Source organism: Neolamprologus multifasciatus, chromosome 3 (assembly GCF_963576455.1).
Source record: "Neolamprologus multifasciatus chromosome 3, fNeoMul1.2, whole genome shotgun sequence".
Classification (NCBI taxonomy): domain Eukaryota; kingdom Metazoa; phylum Chordata; class Actinopteri; order Cichliformes; family Cichlidae; genus Neolamprologus; species Neolamprologus multifasciatus.
The window spans coordinates 22,948,961-22,969,843 of NC_140441.1; the positions used below are offsets into that span (position 1 = coordinate 22,948,961).

At 38.8% G+C, this 20,883-nt stretch overlaps 1 protein-coding gene across 2 annotated transcripts in view; it reads left to right on the forward strand.

The window, feature by feature from the left end:
• The window catches only part of LOC146522051 (uncharacterized), a 34,109-nt gene that overhangs the window by 4,998 nt on the left and 8,228 nt on the right, over positions 1-20,883 (forward strand). Inside the window, exons 4-30 of one of the 2 annotated variants that reach the window (XM_085149585.1) lie at positions 92-162; positions 248-373; positions 621-716; positions 1,558-1,689; positions 1,770-1,898; positions 2,034-2,071; positions 2,148-2,188; positions 2,377-2,481; positions 3,516-3,623; positions 4,225-4,320; positions 4,910-5,005; positions 5,418-5,513; positions 6,103-6,210; positions 6,611-6,718; positions 8,760-8,855; positions 9,458-9,553; positions 10,426-10,528; positions 10,637-10,746; positions 14,744-14,814; positions 14,912-15,037; positions 15,285-15,380; positions 18,847-18,978; positions 19,059-19,187; positions 19,323-19,360; positions 19,437-19,477; positions 19,666-19,770; positions 20,180-20,275. In XM_085149585.1, the coding sequence (XP_085005711.1) occupies positions 92-162; positions 248-373; positions 621-716; positions 1,558-1,689; positions 1,770-1,898; positions 2,034-2,071; positions 2,148-2,188; positions 2,377-2,481; positions 3,516-3,623; positions 4,225-4,320; positions 4,910-5,005; positions 5,418-5,513; positions 6,103-6,210; positions 6,611-6,718; positions 8,760-8,855; positions 9,458-9,553; positions 10,426-10,528; positions 10,637-10,746; positions 14,744-14,814; positions 14,912-15,037; positions 15,285-15,380; positions 18,847-18,978; positions 19,059-19,187; positions 19,323-19,360; positions 19,437-19,477; positions 19,666-19,770; positions 20,180-20,275 (2,589 nt within the window). The remainder of the gene's footprint in view (positions 1-91; positions 163-247; positions 374-620; positions 717-1,557; positions 1,690-1,769; positions 1,899-2,033; positions 2,072-2,147; positions 2,189-2,376; positions 2,482-3,515; positions 3,624-4,224; positions 4,321-4,909; positions 5,006-5,417; positions 5,514-6,102; positions 6,211-6,610; positions 6,719-8,759; positions 8,856-9,457; positions 9,554-10,425; positions 10,529-10,636; positions 10,747-14,743; positions 14,815-14,911; positions 15,038-15,284; positions 15,381-18,846; positions 18,979-19,058; positions 19,188-19,322; positions 19,361-19,436; positions 19,478-19,665; positions 19,771-20,179; positions 20,276-20,883) is intronic. The other variant, XM_085149589.1, reaches the window with a different exon arrangement.

Genomic DNA, 20,883 nt, shown 5'->3' on the forward strand with positions numbered 1-20,883 from the left:
CTAGATTATGTTTTTGGAAATTTTCTGTAAGTGCATGTTGTGTTGGAAGATATTTTATAACATATTTTCATTTATATTTCCATCCCTGAAGTCCATGTACAAAGTGATGCTGCTGAGTTGTTTGAGAAGATTCTGAGTCAAAGCAGTCATGAGGCCTCCCAGGTGAAGAAACAACGTTAAATAGAATAGATTTGCAAGTTAAATTTAAAAAAAAGAGCTAACAGTGTTTGTGTGGTTTTTCTTTAAGATATTCCAGGGAGTGCTGAAACACAAGAACAGATGCTTGAGCTGTAATATAGAGACAGGAACAGATGACCCATTTTGGTCTCTGCCACTTGACCTGATGGAATCTGACAAAACAGACTACAGAGTGGTGAGCACTGATGTCTTCCTGTGTGCCATTTTTAATACATTAAAACTTGGCATCTTCTGGCTAAAGTTTCTGGTCAAAAATCCTACCATTTAACTAAAACAATGTTCACAACAACACATGCATCAAACTGTGGGAAATGTTTAATATATTGGGTGAGACTTGGAGTATGCTTTAATGTGTGTAAATCACCTGTTTATTTGAGCTATTAACAAGTTTCAACAGCAAGTGACAAGAATGCATTTTTCAGGAGGATGCCATTGCCAAATATTTTGGTGAATCACTTGCAAGTGGTCCTAACCAGCTGTACTGTGACAGGTGTGAGAACAAAACAGATGCTGCCGTTGTAAGTTATAAGTCATTATATTCATATATTTTTATTACACAAACCAAATAGTTGTAATTAGGTATTATAATATATATTTAAGCTCCAGTAGAGTACACATATATTATTAAAAACTTAATAAATTTTGCACCACTACGTGTAGATTCGTAAGGAATAAAGTGAGTCAAAAACTAGAGGGTGTTTTCATACTTTCTTGACTATGAGCTCTTCAATTAGACCGTCCTGATACCACTGAAGATGAATCTAGATGCCTTTGAGTTGGCATCTTTGCAGTCTTTACCTGCCACTTGAACTTCTGCCAGAGTCTTTTCAAGAGGAATATCATCCAGATGTGTGTGTCTTTACTGTAACCACTGAGTTCTCAGACTTATAAAACGCTGTGACTTCACTAGGTCTCAAATTTTCAGTCTGGCTTTCAAAGCCTTCCTGTTTTTGAGCCAATTTTTCTAAAGGCAGGTAAACAAAAACACACACACACAGCTTGCACGGTTTGATTATCGAAGTCATGGATCTTGAACCTAGTTTTCCAGTCCAGTAAATTGGCTATTATTGCCTTAAGACATCATGATTGATTGATTGATTGAATGAATCTTTATTTTGAACATGTTAAAAAAAGTACAAAAACATGAGACACAAGAGACAAATAAACAAAGCAAAACAAAAGGAAAATGAGCAACCACAACTACAAATAACTTTCATGTTCAAAATGATCTAAGTATTGACAAAAAATAACTGCAATTGAATGAATGAATTCATATTTTGTTATTTTCATATCAAACAGAGTTGCAGCGTTTTCTGAAAAGGTATTTAAAGGAGATCTTTTTGTGTGTCTTTCAAATAGAAGTGTGAATTAAAGCTTTATCCAGAAGTTTTGATACTGCTGTTGAAGAGATTTAAGTTTAACTATGAACTTAAGAAATATATGAAACTAAACCACTCAGTAACAGTTCCTGACACTCTACAGATACCAGAGGTATGAAGAATATTTCATTTTATCATAATTTTTTATTTTGTCATTTCTTATGACTAATTTCTTTTTTAATTTGTAATCAGAAACAGAATTATGAACTGTATGGATTTGTTGAACACTTTGGACAGCTAAAAGGGGGACATTACACTGTAACAATCAAGTGTCTGGATAATTACAAATGGTACAACTTCAATGATAGCCGTGTCACATTGGTAAGACTGATGAAGTTTTGCCTCACTATTTTTGTTCCCAAGACATAAAAACTTGAAAACATTGTTATGATGTTATTTGCTCGATAGAAAAACTTGCACTGCAATGAAACACCATTCTATCATTTTCATTAACAGCTTAACGAGCAACCATTCCAGCTGGAAAGAAATAACAAGTAAGTTCTCATTTGTATTTTTTTTTCTTATTGGATGAAAAAGAGATGACCTTATCTTTTTTGTTTATGTAAGTAGATCCAGCAGTGCTTATCTTCTGTTCTACAAGAAAAAAGAAGGTAAGATGGAAAACATTTCTAATAAATTAACAGGATGACTTTACATACTTAAGTTTGTCTTATAACTGTTTTAATTTAACTTTCCTGCGCTTGCTACACAGGAAAGTTGAATCAGATTGTGGTAATAACTTGATGACACTGGTATCTTTAAAAGATTATCTATTGGTTTGGATTTAACTGTCCTGCAGATGCTGCAGAACCTTTGGATCACGACATGAGTGAGGTATCCACTGCTGGGGCACCAACCAGTCAGCAATCTGAACAAGCTGACAAGCCTGAAGACAAAGCTGAAGGTGAGGAGACAGCAGACATGGGAGAATCAAGGAGACCAGCGCATAGGCTGCAGGCCCGGATGTACTGTCTAAATCGGCTGTCTCTCACCCTTTACCCACCCCTGTTGCTTGTCATGTGGGTTTTTTTTTTTTTGGTGTATTAAGAGTTTTTTCATGTGCTATGTGCAGAGGTGTTTTTTTCTGTTCTCAAACTGATATGTTGGAGCTCAGTCTGGGGAGAGTTATTTGTTTTTCTCCTTATCTTTCCTCATGTGGCGCATTTTCCATTGTTATACCTCTCTGACCTGTCTTCCCCATGTGATGTTTTGTGTAATGTATGTATGGTCAGAGGGTAGGATGGCGCTACCATTGCGTGCAATAGGTCGGCAGCCTTATGAAATTTCCCCTTGTGGGACTAATAAAGGTATATCAAATCAAATCAAAATCAAATCAATTGCCTAGGATTGAAAAAGATGGAAAAGACTTCTGATGAATTTACCACTGTCAACCTTTTGGTATTTACTTACATGGATGATTGAGAATGCATCAAGACAAGGACAGTCAGTAGTCTGAGCCGGAAGTTAGTGAACACTCCATGATTTCAAGATTTTAGAAACACATGACCAAGCTGACAAGCCTGAAGACAAAGCTGAAGGTGAGGAGACAGCAGACATGGGCTTGAACCGTGTGGACCAACAGGAAAATATGTAGAGAATAGTGAATAAGAAGCGGACAAGAATGGGTGCAAAGAATGTGGTAAAAAACTCTATGAAAGAGGAAAAACATTCAGCAAAAAATTAGGAAGAATGAAGCTGTGGCACATGGCGAAAATAAAAGCATTGGATCATTGCATCAAGACAATGACAGTCAGTAGTCTGAGCCCGAAGTTAGTGAACACTCCATGATTTCAAGATTTACGAAACACATGAAACAATTGCCTAAGATTGAAAAAGATGGAAAAGACTTCTGATGAATTTACTGATGCATTGTGGTAATAACTGGATGACAGTGGTATTTTTAAAGAATCATTTATCTGTTTTGATTTAACTGTCCAGTGCATGCTGCAGAACCATTGGATCAGGACATGAGTGAGGTATTCACTGCTGGGGCACGAACCAGTCAGCAATCTGAACAAGCTGACAAGCCTGAAGACAAAGCTGAAGGTGAGGAGACAGCAGACATGGGCTTGAACCATGTGGACAAACAGGAAAATACGTAGAGAATAGTGAATAAGAAGCGGACAAGAATGGGTGCAAAGAATGTGGTGAAAAATGTATGAAAGAGGAAAAAACATTCAGCAAAAAATTAGGAAGAATGAAGCTGTGGCACATGGCGAAAATAAAAGCATTGGCTATGTTACAACAAATCTGACAGACAGTGCTAAAGGTTGATTTTGTTCATCTGGATGTAGTGCTTTCAATGGGAGAAACATTTGTCACTCATCCCAATGACTTCTTCAGTCGACACTGAAGAAGTCAATTGGAACGCCACCTCTAGATGAACAGAATCAACCTTTTGGAATTTACTTATATGGATGATTGAGAATGCATCAAGACAAGGACGGTCAGTAGTCTGAGCCGGAAGTTAGCGAACACTCCATGATTTCAAAATTTAAGAAACACGTGAAACAATTGCCTAAGATTGAAAAAGATTGAAAACACTTGTGATGAATTTACTGATGCATTGTGGTAATAACTGGATGACAGTGGTATTTTTAAAGAATCATTTATCTGTTTTGATTTAACTGTCCTGCGCATGCTGCAGAACCTTTGGATCAGGACATGAGTGAGGTATCCACTGTTGGGGCACCAACGAGTCAGCAATCTGACCAAGCTGACAAGCCTGAAGACAAAGCTGAAGGTGAGGAGACAGCAGACATGGGCTTGAACCATGTGGACAAACAGGAAAATACGTAGAGAATAGTGAATAAGAAGCGGACAAGAATGGGTGCAAAGAATGTGGTGAAAAATGTATGAAAGAGGAAAAAACATTCAGCAAAAAATTAGGAAGAATGAAGCTGTGGCACATGGCGAAAATAAAAGCATTGGCTATGTTACAACAAATCTGACAGACAGTGCTAAAGGTTGATTTTGTACATCTGGATGTAGTGCTTTCAATGGGAGAAACACTTGTCACTCATCCCAATGACTTCTTCAGTCGACACTGAAGAAGTCAGTTGGAACGCCACCTCTAGATGAACAGAATCAACCTTTTGGGATTTACTTACATGGATGATTGAGAATGCATCAAGACAATGACAGTCAGTAGTCTGAGCCGGAAGTTAGCGAACACTCCATGATTTCAAAATTTAAGAAACACGTGAAACAATTGCCTAAGATTGAAAAAGATTGAAAACACTTGTGATGCATTGTGGTAATAACTGGATGACAGTGGTATTTTTAAAGAATCATTTATCTGTTTTGATTTAACTGTCCTGCGCATGCTGCAGAACCTTTGGATCAGGACATGAGTGAGGTATCCACTGTTGGGGCACCAACGAGTCAGCAATCTGACCAAGCTGACAAGCCTGAAGACAAAGCTGAAGGTGAGGAGACAGCAGACATGGGCTTGAAACATGTGGACCAACAGGAAAATATGTAGAGAATAGTGAAAAAGGAGGGGACAAAAATGGGTGCAAAGAATGTGGTAAAAAATCTATGAAAGAGGAAAAAACATTCAGCAAAAAATTAGGAAGAATGAAGCTGTGGCACATGGCGAAAATAAAAGCATTGGATCATTGCATCAAGACAATGACAGTCAGTAGTCTGAGCCCGAAGTTAGTGAACACTCCATGATTTCAAGATTTACGAAACACATGAAACAATTGCCTAAGATTGAAAAAGATGGAAAAGACTTCTGATGAATTTACTGATGCATTGTGGTAATAACTGGATGACAGTGGTATTTTTAAAGAATCATTTATCTGTTTTGATTTAACTGTCCAGTGCATGCTGCAGAACCATTGGATCAGGACATGAGTGAGGTATTCACTGCTGGGGCACGAACCAGTCAGCAATCTGAACAAGCTGACAAGCCTGAAGACAAAGCTGAAGGTGAGGAGACAGCAGACATGGGCTTGAACCATGTGGACAAACAGGAAAATACGTAGAGAATAGTGAATAAGAAGCGGACAAGAATGGGTGCAAAGAATGTGGTGAAAAATGTATGAAAGAGGAAAAAACATTCAGCAAAAAATTAGGAAGAATGAAGCTGTGGCACATGGCGAAAATAAAAGCATTGGCTATGTTACAACAAATCTGACAGACAGTGCTAAAGGTTGATTTTGTACATCTGGATGTAGTGCTTTCAATGGGAGAAACACTTGTCACTCATCCCAATGACTTCTTCAGTCGACACTGAAGAAGTCAGTTGGAACGCCACCTCTAGATGAACAGAATCAACCTTTTGGGATTTACTTACATGGATGATTGAGAATGCATCAAGACAATGACAGTCAGTAGTCTGAGCCGGAAGTTAGCGAACACTCCATGATTTCAAAATTTAAGAAACACGTGAAACAATTGCCTAAGATTGAAAAAGATTGAAAACACTTGTGATGAATTTACTGATGCATTGTGGTAATAACTGGATGACAGTGGTATTTTTAAAGAATCATTTATCTGTTTTGATTTAACTGTCCAGCGCATGCTGCAGAACCTTTGGATCAGGACATGAGTGAGGTATCCACTGTTGGGGCACCAACGAGTCAGCAATCTGACCAAGCTGACAAGCCTGAAGACAAAGCTGAAGGTGAGGAGACAGCAGACATGGGCTTGAAACATGTGGACCAACAGGAAAATATGTAGAGAATAGTGAAAAAGGAGGGGACAAAAATGGGTGCAAAGAATGTGGTAAAAAATCTATGAAAGAGGAAAAAACATTCAGCAAAAAATTAGGAAGAATGAAGCTGTGGCACATGGCGAAAATAAAAGCATTGGATCATTGCATCAAGACAATGACAGTCAGTAGTCTGAGCCCGAAGTTAGTGAACACTCCATGATTTCAAGATTTACGAAACACATGAAACAATTGCCTAAGATTGAAAAAGATGGAAAAGACTTCTGATGAATTTACTGATGCATTGTGGTAATAACTGGATGACAGTGGTATTTTTAAAGAATCATTTATCTGTTTTGATTTAACTGTCCAGTGCATGCTGCAGAACCATTGGATCAGGACATGAGTGAGGTATCCACTGCTGGGACACCAACCAGTCAGCAATCTGAACAAGCTGACAAGCCTGAAGACAAAGCTGAAGGTGAGGAGACAGCAAACATGGGCTTGAACCATGTGGACAAACAAGAAAATACGTAGAGAATAGTGAATAAGAAGCGGACAAGAATGGGTGCAAAGAATGTGGTGAAAAATGTATGAAAGAGGAAAAAACATTCAGCAAAAAATTAGGAAGAATGAAGCTGTGGCACATGGCGAAAATAAAAGCATTGGCTATGTTACAACAAATCTGACAGACAGTGCTAAAGGTTGATTTTGTTCATCTGCATGTAGTGCTTTCAATGGGAGAAACATTTGTCACTCATCCCAATGACTTCTTCAGTCGACACTGAAGAAGTCAGTTGGAACGCCACCTCTAGATGAACAGAATCAACCTTTTGGGATTTACTTACATGAATGATTGAGAATGCATCAAGACAAGGACAGTCAGTAGTCTGAGCCGGAAGTTAGTGAATACTCCATGATTTCAAGATTTTAGAAACACATGAAACAATTCTTGCATTCTTGCTCTTGCTCTTGGCGAAGGCGGTCGCACTTTTCTCCTCCTCCTCCTCTCCCTTAGCTTCCCTGCTTAGCCTCTTGTGTCCTTGTCTAGTCTCGTGTTTTTTTGTATTACTTTTCCCTGGAACACTCTCTCACAGTCTGTTCCCTAAAACCTAAAAGAGAATAATGGATTTGATCAACTGGTCTCTGAATGAAATTGACACCCCTTTCTCAACGAGAAGTTTGGGCTTGGGTGAGCCAGAGTGCTGAAGATATCTACCTATTCGGAACCATGGTAACAGGGTTCGGGCTGATTGGAGCTGGCTTGGCCCTGACTTACCAACAAACTAAGGAAGCGGAACCGGCTGTTCAAACCCCCACAAGGCTGCCCGCTGGGATTGAAATGATGGGAAGAGGTGTGAGTTTCTCAAAATGGGCTCATTGAGTGCAGCACAGATAAAATCTTGGAGACACTTACGGCTGCTGTGAATACTCAGAATAAGATCTCTGACTGCAGACTGGATTACATCTCGGAAGGGCTGGCTCGGAATAACATCTCTGAGCGTAAATTGGATGACATCTCGGGGAGGCACACTGTCATGAGTTCTCAGAATCGGCTCTTTGGGCACAAGAATGACAACATCACAGAGCGCAAGTATGGCGAAGCTCGTCGCTCTCCAACGGGAGATTGAGAGACCAGTGTTGGACTGTAGAACTGCTTGGAAATTCATATGAGCTGTTCGCACTAAAGTAAAAAGCACCATCACTTATGCGGATACCCTTTCAGCGCCAGCTGCAAGGCTGGAGCTGAACAACAACACCCTGATAACAACTGTGTTTTGACTGTTCTTCCCCTTCAATGCAAGGCCACCTGGGTTGGCTGGAAGACTGTTTACTTAGCCTGGCAGGGTGAAGGACAAAGGCTCAGCTGAACTCTGGACACATACACACACACGCACACAGACATATATACACATGCAGACATACACTCATCCCCCCCTCCAAACGCCTTCGATGCTTATTCCCTTCCAATGCTGATGGTGGATCAAGGAGACTAGCGCATAGGCTGCAGGCCCGGATGTACTGTCTAAATCGGCTGTCTCTCACTCTTTACCCACCCCTGTTGCTTGTCATGTGGGTTTTTTTGTTTTTTTTTGGTGTATTAAGAGTTTTTTCATGTGCTATGTGCAGAGGTGTTTTTTTCTGTTCTCAAACTGATATGTTGGAGCTCAGTCTGGGGGGAGTTATTTTTTTTCTCCTTATCTTTCCTCATGTGGTGCATTTTCCATTGTTATACCTCTCTAACCTGTCTTCCCCCTGTGATGTTTTGTGTAATGTATGTATGGTCAGAGGGTAAGATGGCGCTACCATTGCGTGCAATAGGTCGGCAGCCTTATGAAATTTTCCCTTGTGGGACTAATGAAGGTATATCAAATCAAATCAAAATCAATTGCCTAAGATTGAAAAAGATGGAAAAGACTTCTGATGAATTTACTGATGCATTGTGGTAATAACTGGATGACAGTGGTATTTTTAAAGAATCATTTATCTGTTTTGATTAAACTGTCTTGCGCATGCTGCAGAACCTTTGGATCAGGACATGAGTGAGGTATCCACTGCTGGGGCACCAACGAGTCAGCAATCTGACCAAGCTAACAAGCCTGACGACAAAGCTGAAGGTGAGGAGACAGCAGACATGGGCTTGAACCATGTGCATCAACAGGATAATATGTAGAGAATAGTGAAAAAGGAGGGGACAAGAATGGGTGCAAAGAATGTGGTAAAAAATCTATGAAAGAGGAAAAAAAATTCAGCAAAAAATTAGGAAGAATGAAGCTGTGGCACATGGCGAAAATAAAAGCATTGGCTATGTTACAACAAATCTGACAGACAGTGCTAAAGGTTGATTTTGTACATCTGGATGTAGTGCTTTCAATGGGAGAAACATTTGTCACTCATCCCAATGACTTCTTCAGTCGACACTGAAGAAGTCAGTTGGAACGGCACCTCTAGATGAACAGAATCAACCTTTTGGTATTTACTTATATGGATGATTAAGAATGCATCAAGACAAGGACGGTCAGTAGTCTGAGCCGGAAGTTAGTGAACACTCTATGATTTCAAGATTTTCGAAACACATGAAACAATTGCTTAAGATTGAAAAAGATTGAAAACACTTGTGATGAATTTACTGATGCATTGTATTAATAACTGGATGACAGTGGTATTTTTAAAGGACCATTTATCTGTTTTTTATTAAACTGTCCTGCGCATGCTGCAGAACCTTTGGATCACGACATGAGTGAGGTATCCACTGTTGGGGCACCAACGAGTCAGCAATCTGAACAAGCTGACAAGCCTGAAGACAAAGCCGAAGGTGAGGAGACAGCAGACATAGGCTTGAACTATCTGGACAAACAGGAAAATATGTAGAGAATAGTGTAAAAGGAGGGGACAAGATTGGGTGCAAAGAATGTGGTATTGTGAATTGTGCTTTCAATGGGAGAAACCTTTGTCACTCATCCCAATGACTTCTTCAGTCGACACTGAAGTCAGTTGGAACGCCACCTCTAGATGAACAGAATCAACCTTTTGGGATTTTGGAATTTTTATTTTTTCAATAGAAAGAGAGCCATATGACACATCAAACTTATTGGTTATGTCACAAGAAAAACAATGGAGTGCCTGATTTCAACGTAACTTTATTCTTTTTTTTATTTCTTTTCTTCTGTTCAGCAGATTATTTAATGGGCATATGAATAATTGATCAGTAGATACAAGACAAATCTATGTCAGATTAAATGTTAAATAGAAATGAAAGAAAATATTTTTCTTGCTTCATTTAAAGTGTTCAGACCCCAGATTGATTGGATGATAGATGAGGACCTCCTGCTATTTTACTTGGGGACCCCTGATTTATAACAATTGGATTGGAGCCAGACCAAAGCAGCATGTAGCGTTGATTTTTGGGACCTACAGAGACAATCAAAACATACAACGTTGTCTTTATATTTGGGACATGGTAATACAGATAAAGTCTAAAGAAACTAGGGTTGTCACCCTAGTGTCTAATGATACAAGAAAGGAATCAAAATGGCTTCTTTTAATTTGTGTTTTGTGTCTACATAACTGAGACAGGCTCTTTGGTTTTGATGCAGTGTAAATATTTAACAGAAATATTTTATATTTAACAGAAATTGATCAAAACAGTTCCACAACTTAGATTCATGACTGATTACTTCCTTCTAGTTAACAAGTACCATGGGTTGATAAACCAAGGAGCAACATGCTACTTGAACAGTGTGCTACAGGTGCTGTTCATGACCAGAAAATTCAGAGATGCTGTGACAAGGTTTGTTACAAAGCTTAAGTTATATAACATTTATCTTTATTTAAAGTGAATGGATATTTCAGTAAACATGTTCACCACATGTGACAATATTGTGTTTAATTGCTGTAGGAAACCCAAAGGAACTCAGTGTATTGATCTTCATCTTAAGACCTTGTTTGATGACTTAGAGAAAAATACAGCTCAGACATATAAGATCACGTCAAAGCTGGGTATCACAGGTAACCATTTTTACACACTGAAGAAATCTGTTCTTTGGAAAACTGGGTCAGTGTACTGGTTACAGTACAGTAGTATAAAATGATCTCTAATCTACACATACTTTATATGTTTTTGTTTTTCACAGCACATGTTATGTGTTCAATCCTATTAGAGCTATTGTATAATTAGTATTAACCACCATTGTCCTTTATGTTAAACCAACAAACCCGAGTGATGCTGAGCATACTCAGTAAATTGAAAGTGTTCATTCAAATAATTAAAGTAGATGTAGTAAATGTAAATACAGTAATGTTCTGAAAATAAAAGAATCCTGCTTTTCCCCCTCTGTCCTGTATAGCAGTGTGGCAGTCACAATTGTTGTATAAAGGCATTATGGGTTTTGCTATACTGGTCCACTTGATACTCATATTTTATCACAACCAGAACGGTCAAGACCGTGAGACAGAAAAGAAGAAAGAAAGAGAAGGTGGGGAGAAAGTTAACATAAGGACAGTCTAAGGAGCTTGGAAAGAAAAGTGTCTGGACTTTCTTTAAGTTCCTTGAAGATGTTTCACCTCTCATCAAAGAAGCTTCTTCAGTTCTAAGAGCAATTGTCGGACAGTCCCAGATTTAAAGATTTATTGGGAGTTTCACTACAGAGCATTGTGAACCCATATTTATCCTCTGCCTAACTGAGCCAAGGTGTGAAAAAGGGTGTGGGCTTTCATCCTTTCAACCAATATCCAGAGAAGTCCAGTCAAACAATGATTTATTGATTACACGCACGCGGGAGATGTCTGCAGCATCACTCACTTACAGAGATCTCAACTAGGAAGCACACATCATACTGTTTTTGTATATCAAGGTTCAGCCTCTTCATGCGTAGGCAAATATCATAACATGCATCAGTTACAGTTAGAAACAGTAAGGTACATTTCCTTTGTTGACTCTCTTGACTTCTATAACACTTAAAAAACCGTCTTCGCCGTCTCACACTCCACGTGTTTCCTGCCGTTATTTTCTCTTCATACACGTTCCTGCAACATCCGGAGTACATCCTGTACTATCCTCACTGAGCAGGCGTGCATGCAAGTTGCAAGCCTAATGTCTCTTACCTTTGACCTAGAAACTAGTCTACTAGTTATCTCTGTCTGCAAGCATGTTTGCATTGACTTTTCTACACTTCTGATTGGGACCCACACCCGCTTTCACACCTTGGCTCAGGTGATTAGAGGATCATCAGGGGGTCCTTTTGTCCCTCTTTGGGGGGATACCCCCACTGGGTTTAAATCTGGGACTCTCTGCCATTTGACCTTAGAACTGAAGAAGCTTCTCGGACGAGAGGTGAAATGTCTTCAAGCAACTTAAAGAAGTCTAGACGCTTTTCTTTACAAGCTCCTTTGACTACGATGTACTGGATGACTGAGAACCTTCACAGATATACAACCTTCACAGACAACTGAAGGAGATGTTGAGAAAAACAGAGAAGAAAAGGGATAGAGAGATAGAAAAAACACTGAAAATCTGCTTGACCACCTTCTGAAACAACAACCAAAAACAAAAACAGTAGGGAAACCACAGAAACAACCAACATATGCACAGGTAGCTCCCTGGAACTACAGTGGCTTGTAAAAGTATTCGCCCCCTTGAACTTTTCCACATTTTCTCACATTACAGCCACAAACATGAATCAATTTTATTGGAATTCCACGTGAAAGACCAATGCAAAGTGGTGTATATGTCAGAAGTGGAACGAAAATCATACATGATTCCAAACATTTTTTACAAATAAATAACTGAAAAGTGGGGTGTGCGTAATTATTCAGCCCCCTTTGGTCTGAGTTCAGTCAGTTGCCCATAGACATTGCCTGATGAGTGCTAATGACTAAATAGAGTGCACCTGTGTGTAATCTAATGTCAGTACAAATACAGCTGCTTTGTGACGGCCTCGGAGGTTGTCTAAGAGAATATTGGGAGCAGCAACACCATGAAGTCCGAAGCACACACCAGAAAGGTCAGGGATAAAGTTATTGAGAAATTTAAAGCAGGATTAGGCTACAAAAAGATTTCCCAAGCCTTGAACATCCCACGGAGCACTGTTCAAGCGATCATTCAGAAATGGAAGGAGTATGGCACAACTGTAAACCTACCAAGACAAGGCTAAACTCCTAAACTCACAGGCCGAACAAGGAGAGCGCTGATCAGAAATGCAGCCAAGAGGCCCATGGTGACTCTGGATGAGCTGCAGAGATCTACAGTTCAGGTGGGGGAATCTGTCCATAGGACAACTATTAGTCGTGCACTGCACAAAGTTGGGCTTCATGGAAGAGTGGCAAGAAGAAAGCCATTGTTAACAGAAAACCATAAGAAGTCCCGTTTGCCACAAGCCATGTGGGGGACACAACAAACATGTAGAAGAAGCAGCTCTGGTCAGATGAGACCAAAATGGAACTTTTTGGCAAAAATGCAAAACTCTATGTGTGGCGCAACACTAACACTGCACATGACTCTGAACACACCATCCCCACTGTCAAATAGGGTGGTGGCAGCATCATGCTCTGGGGGTGCTTCTCTTCAGCAGGGACAGGGAAGCTGATCAGAGTTGATGGGAAGATGGATGGAGCCAAATACAGGGCAATCTTGGAAGAAAACCTCTTGGAGTCTGCAAAAGACTTGAGACTGGGGCGGAGGTTCACCTTCCAGCAGCACAACGACCCTAAACATAAAGCCAGGGCAACAATGGAATGGTTTAAAAAACATATCCATGAGTTAGAATGGCCCAGTCAAAGTCCAGATCTAAATCCAGTCGAGAATCTGTGGCAAGATCTGAAAATTGCTGTTCACAAACGCTGTCCATGTAATCTGACTGAGCTGGAGCTGTTTTGCAGAGAAGAATGGGCAAGGACTTCAGTCTCTAGATGTGCAAAGCTGGTAGAGACAAACCCTAAAAGACTGGCAGCTGTAATTGCAGCAACAGGTGATTCTACAAAGTATTGACTCAGGGGGCTGAATAATTACGCACACCCCACTTTTCAGTTATTTATTTGTAAAAAAAAAAAATGTGTGGAATCATGTATGATTTTCGTTCCACTTCTCACATGTACACCACTTTGTATTGGTCTTTCACGTGGAAGTCCAATAACATTGATTCATGTTTGTGGCTGTAATGTGACAAAATGTGGAAAAGTTCAAGGGGGGCAAATACTTTTGCAAGCCACTGTAGGTTCCCCACTGACCACTGTCTCCACTCTCTGTGGAGCTTACTAACTTGTAAATATGAGAAAATGCATTTCAGGTGAATTTACTGAGTAAGGAAAAAGTAATGTAAAGAGTAGTCTAATAAATTCTTTTCTCCAGCAAGTAATTAAGTATTGGACTGCAATACCTTTAAAAAAAAACCTCACCAGCCAAGAGCCTGACCAGATGGCCAGCTCCTCCTCCCATCCCCCCTGCCCCAAACAGCCTTCAGAGAATGGGGTTGTGAGAAGACCCCATGTCTCACTCTGCCCACTCATATGTGGTGTTGACGCATGCTGTTCTAAAGTGTATTTAAAACAGGGGAGAGATATGGCACCAACAACTCTCTGCCAGATAACAGCTGGTGACAGCTTGGCCACTCCTAAGAAATTTTAATGTCTACATGTGATTTAAAACTGAGAAATAGGCACGAGCACCAGAGATGAGGGTGAATAAAAAGACAAAAAATGACCTGTTTTATCTCATTTCTGTTATCTCTCAGACATTAAGAAAGATGGCACACCATCAAATAATTAAACAGCCATATGCAAGAAAGAAGGTTCAGAAAGTTACCCTGTGCGCAAAAGACACCTCTGATGTTTGCAAAGTGACTGTTCAGAGTAGCATATTTCTGTGTTTACTTTCACTCAGATTTGATAACAAATGTTTAAAATCTTTCAAGTCTAGATTATGTTTTTGGAAATTTTCTGTAAGTACATGTTATATTAAAAGATTTTTTTTTATAAAAACATGTTTTCATTTATATTTCCACCCCTGAAGTCCATGTACAAAGTGATGCTGCTGAGTGGTTTGAGAAGATTCTGAGTCAAAGCAGTCATGAGGCCTCCCAGGTGAAGAAACAACATTAAATAGAATAGATTTGCAAGTTAAATTAAAAAAAAAAAAAAAAAAAAAGAGCTAACAGTGTTTGTGTGGTTTTTCTTTAAGATATTCCAGGGAGTGCTGAAACACAAGAACAGATGCTTGAGCTGTAATATAGAGACAGGAACAGATGACCCATTTTGGTCTCTGCCACTTGACCTGATGGAATCTGACAAAACAGACTACAGAGTGGTGAGCACTGATATCTTCCTGTGTGCCATTTTTAATACATTAAAACTTGGCATCTTCTGGCTAAAGTTTCTGGTCAAAAATCCTACCATTTAACTAAAACAATGTTCACAGCAACACATGCATCAAACTGTGGGAAATGTTTAATATATTGAGTGAGACTTGGAGTATGCTTTAATGTGTGTAAATCACCTGTTTATTTGAGCTATTAACAAGTTTCAACAGCAAGTGACAAGAATGCATTTTTCAGGAGGATGCCATTGCCAAATTTTTTGGTGAATCACTTGCAAGTGGTCCTAACCAGCTGTACTGTGACAGGTGTGAGAACAAAACAGATGCTGCTGTTGTAAGTTATAAGTCATTATATTCATATATTTTTATTTAAAAAAACTAGAACTAAAAAACTAAAAGTGTTTTCATACTTTCTTGACTATGAGCTTTTCAATTAAACTATCCTGATACCACTGAAGATGGATGTTGATGCCTTTGAGTTGACATCTTTGCCGTCTTTAGCTGCCACGTGAACTTCTGCCAGAGTCTTATCAATAGGAATATCAGCCAAATGTGTGACTTTACTGTAACCACTGAGTTCTCAGACTTATGAACGCTATCTGTCACTTCATTGGGTCTCAGATTTTTTAGCCTGCCTTCCAAAGCATTCCTGTTTTTGAGCAAATTGTAATGTAGCACATTTAAAAAAAATAGAGCTTGCTTTAATTTTTGAACCTATTTTCTCATTCCAGTGAATTTTCTAGTATTACATATTTGCAAGCAGTCATGTTAAAACATCATGATCTCAGTATTGACCAAAAGTAATTGGACGTTTTTTGCCATTATCCAGTAAGCCCTACTTTAACCCTTTAAAGTTGGTCGGAGCAGGCACGCTTGGTTTTGTGTAACCATTTTTAAATCCCGGTAGCACTGCAACCATGTAAGCTAGCGCAATGATTTCTTTTGCATATGAAACCGGAGGAGTTGTACTTACATCTTATGCCATCAGCTTGTCCTAGGTCACAGTTTCCTTCCACATATAGCTTTGCAAAAACTGCATAAAAAGCACTTGTAGCAACAAAAACATAATATTCCAGAAACATGCTTTGCCGATCCGATCAGCTGTTCATAACACTTCCTACGTCCAACTATCGCGTCCCCCATGACCTGCCCGGAACCGGAAGTGACGCCATTTTGCGGAAATGTAGTTTTTTTTTACCATCAGGGCCTCATGAGCCTATACTTGTGTTTTTAAAAGTTATGTTTGACTTTATGACTTTCTGTGTTGTTTCTGGGATGCTTAGGACTCATATTGCACTGCTGGAAATAGTTTATTTTGATGCATATGCTGTTTTTTTTTGCAAATTTGCACTATAATATTTATTTTCTTTTTTCCTGCAGTATATAAAAATTGGTGTATTTCCAAAATAAAACTATGAAGACACTCAAAATAAATTTCCTGTGGTGGGAAACTATTTTGTGCAACTTTTTTGTATTTACAGTTTTGAGGGATAAGCCTCTTAAATTTCTCTAACTAGAAATATATGTTAAAAAAACAAAAACGATTTTCAATTTTTTTGTAGTTTATTGCACTTTTTTGCACTTGTGTAATTACTATGCACTTAATGCAGACATATTATTAAAATCTGGGCTATAATGGTTGTATTGATGTATAGCAACTTGAAATGCTCCCAAAAATGGCTCTACAGCATGTAAATATAATATAAGCTCTGGCGGACTTGGTTCTATGGTAGGTCTTAAAGGGTTAAATATTTTTGAGTGAATTTCTTTTTAAATCCTGTACCTCGGTGAGGCAACTGCACCTCAACACCCTGCATGTGTGGTGGTGTGATGGAGAAGTGAAGCATTTAGGGATGGGGAGGAAAGGGTTCGGGGGGGACCCCTCCCTGGCGCCCAGATGCGGCCCAACCGATCCCACAGTAAAGGGAGAGTACACCCACCCCAACATTATTGTCTTATGTAGCCTGGGAGTTGACCAGAAACCCAGGTTGAGTTATGTGTTCACAAAACAAAATTTTGTTTGGTAGCTCTTGGCACAGACGAGAAGAAGATACACGCACAACTGAACATATATAGACATTCGCATACATATATCTAAACACATGCATACACAAAAAAAAGAAATACGCCATAAAAAAGTAGCACTATGTCCTGATTCTTGATTTGAGGTGAGAGACAAACGACTCGAGGTCCATTGTGCGTCAAAACAATGATTTTAATTAAACACATATATGTGGGAAGCCGAGCATGATCACTCAAATAGCATCGATCTTCCCTGAACAATAAATGAGCAGTCATATATATAACATAGTTGATGACGAGCAACATGCGTCAAAACAGATAAATGACCTGCATAAGTTCCAGTAATTCGACCCCTGGACATATTCTAAAAAAGAACAGTTCCTTCCTCTGTTCCTCCACCACCGCCAGATGCTTCCTGTTATTTCACTTACTGCACTTCGCTTATTTGTAGAACTAAACTGTCACGTATGCAGGTAAAACAACTTGCAGTTTCAAGTAAAACAAGTCTAGATACTGTGTATGTGTATTCAGGCAGCCTATGTGTGTCTTGACCTCAGTACATGACCCATTGTGAGTCATCTGTTACCAGGCAGACTCCAATGCTGCAGGCTGCTGAGGGCACCCAGGCCTTTATTCTATTCCTATCTAATATGTGGTGAATTGTAAGCATGTATGCAATCCTGTCGTGGCTCCAGGTCACCTTAACTTCCTATTGATCGGCCAGACGTCGCGCTGACCGAAGCTTCAGACCATTAATTAACTTGACCGAGCTTCAACTCTTTAATTAGCACAAAAATGCAATGTGTATAACATGATTACAGTTGCACCTGTAATGAAAGATTATTATGTAATTATGCTCACACCTGAAATACAAACTTTAATATAACATCAACAGCTTCAATAAATGCTCTGATGAAATGATAATGATAAATGATAAGTGATGCAACAGTAATAATAATGGTTATGGATAGTTACAGTAAAATAATATTCTCATCCCGACAACTATAAAACAACTGAGTGAAAACTATCCATGTGTGCAGGTGTACAGAACCACCACTTACCTCTTAATGTCACGACACATTCATTAGGCTCTGGAACCTGGCAGGAAGGTTTGACAACCGAAAGAGAAAAACTGTGTAGCTCTCCAAAAGTTGATTCTGTTCATCTGTCTAAAAAAAAAAATGGTGTAGGAAAATATTCCAGAAAGGTGTAATGACAGATGCAATGTCTCCAGCATGTGGGGTCAATTGTACCTGTGAGTGGTCCTGTCACTGATGAAGCAGCCATGTTGAGTGGCTGTATCTGTAGGTAGCAGCATGCTCAGGGAGAAACTCGTGGAACTGTTCCAACGGAACTAAATCCTTTAAGTGTCATATTTTTTTTTTTTATTCTGAGATGCTGTCATTCACTAAGAAAATTAATTGATCAACAAATGAACGAGATCAACAAAAATTTGCTTTCTGACTTCCTTAATTTTCTAAAATGCTAATGATGTGCTTAAGTAACTACTTCACATGCCTTAAGGACTGCAGACTTTATCTTGGAATAGTCCCCCCTGTAGGCTGTGGTTTAAGCAGAAAATGCTTCTTGAACCTTTGCAGTAAAAAATATATTGCAAAAACAAGGTCTCTTCTAAATTCAACGGCTTTTCTAACATGCTCAAAAACCACAAAGAAGTATCCACATCCTTGTCTGTCTGTCTTAATTCCATCTCAAAAAGAATTGCAGCTTATCTAAAAAGTGTTTGAAGGAGAATTTTTTGTGTGTCTTTCAAATAGAAATGTGAAATGAAGCTTTGTCCAGAAGTTTTGACATTGCTGTTGAAGAGATTTAAGTTTAACTATAAACTTAAGAAATATGTGAAACTAAACCACTCAGTGACAGTTCCTGACACTCTACAGATACCAGAGGTATGATGAATATTTCATTTTATTATAATTTTTTATTTTGTCATTTCTTATGACTAATTTCTTTTTTAATTTGTAATCAGAAACAGAATTATGAACTGTATGGATTTGTTGAACACTTTGGACAGCTAAAAGGGGGACATTACACTGTAACAATCAAGTGTCTGGATAATTACAAATGGTACAACTTCAATGATAGCCGTGTCACATTGGTAAGACTGATGAAGTTTTGCCTCACTATTTTTGTTCCCAAGACATAAAAACTTGAAAACATTGTTATGATGTTATTTGCTCGATAGAAAAACTTGCACTGCAATGAAACACCATTCTATCATTTTCATTAACAGCTTAACGAGCAACCATTCCAGCTGGAAAGGAATAACAAGTAAGTTCTCATTTGTATTTTTTTTCTTATTGGATGAAAAAAAGATGACCTTATCTTTTTTTGTTATTGTAACTAGATCCAGCAGTGCTTATCTTCTGTTCTACAAGAAAAAAGAAAGTAAGATGGAAAACATTTCTAATAAATTAACAGGATGACTTTACATACTTAAATTTATCTTATAACTGTTTTGATTTAACTTTCCTGTGCATGCTACACAGACAAGTTAAATCAGATTGTGGTAATAACTTGATGACACTGGTATCTTTAAAAGATTATCTATTGGTTTGGATATAACTGCCCTGCAGATGCTGCAGAACCTTTGGATCACGACATGAGTGAGGTATCCACTGCTGGGGCACCAACCAGTCAGCAATCTGAACAAGCTGACAAGCCTGAAGACAAAGCTGAAGGTGAGGAGACAGCAGACATGGGTTTGAACCATGTGAACAATGGGAAAATTCATAGACAATAATGAATAAGGAGAGGACAAGGATGGGCACACTGAATCTGGTCAAAAATGTATAAAATAGGAAGAAACATTCAAAAAAATTAGAAAGAATAAAGGTGTGGGAAATGAAGAAAATAAAAACATTGGGCATTCTATAACAAAACAATGACAGTCAGTAGTCTGTGCCAGACATTAGTGAACACTCCATAAGATCAGGATGTCCTAAACTCATGAAACAATTGCTTAAGATTGAAAAAGATGGAAAACACTTCTGATTAATTTTATGATGCATTGTGGTAATAACTGGATGACAGTGGTATTTTTAAAAGATCATTACCTTCTTTAATTTAACTGTCCTGTGCATGCTGCAGAACATTTGGATCACGATATGAGTGAGGTATCCACTGCTGGGGCTCCAAACAATCAGCAATCTGAACAAGCTGACAAGCCTGAAGACAAAGCTGAAGGTGAGGAGACAGCAGACATGGGCTTGAACCATGTGAATGATGGGAAAATTCATAGACAATAATGAATAAGGAGAGGACAAGGATGGGCACACTGAATCTGGTGAAAAAAACATATAAAAGAGGAAAACCATTTGAAAAGTATTACGAAGAATGAAGGTGTGGCACATGGAGACAATAGAAGCATTGGGCTTTTTTTTCCCCGTCTGTCCCATTTGGTTTTTTTGCCATCAGAATTATTGTCTAAAGGGAACAGAGATGCCCAACGGATTTACTTTACCAAATAGACCATCCCGGCCTTGCCGCATTGGTCTATTTGATTCACCTTTGCTTTTATTTTATTTTTTTTCACATGCTACACATGGGTCAGACATGACTGGGGGAAAGAAAAGGGAGAAAGAAAGAGGGAAAGAAAAACAGCGAGGAAGGGGAATGGTAATAAGGGGCAAAAAACAAACACCAACAAAACAAACAGACAAAAAATACATATATCAATCACCTGGATCACCTGTTGAGAAAGAAAAAAGAGAAAACAAGCAAAAAAAGAGAGCAATATAATAAACAACATCATGACCTATGTGAATATAACAGTAAATACTAATTGAATATTT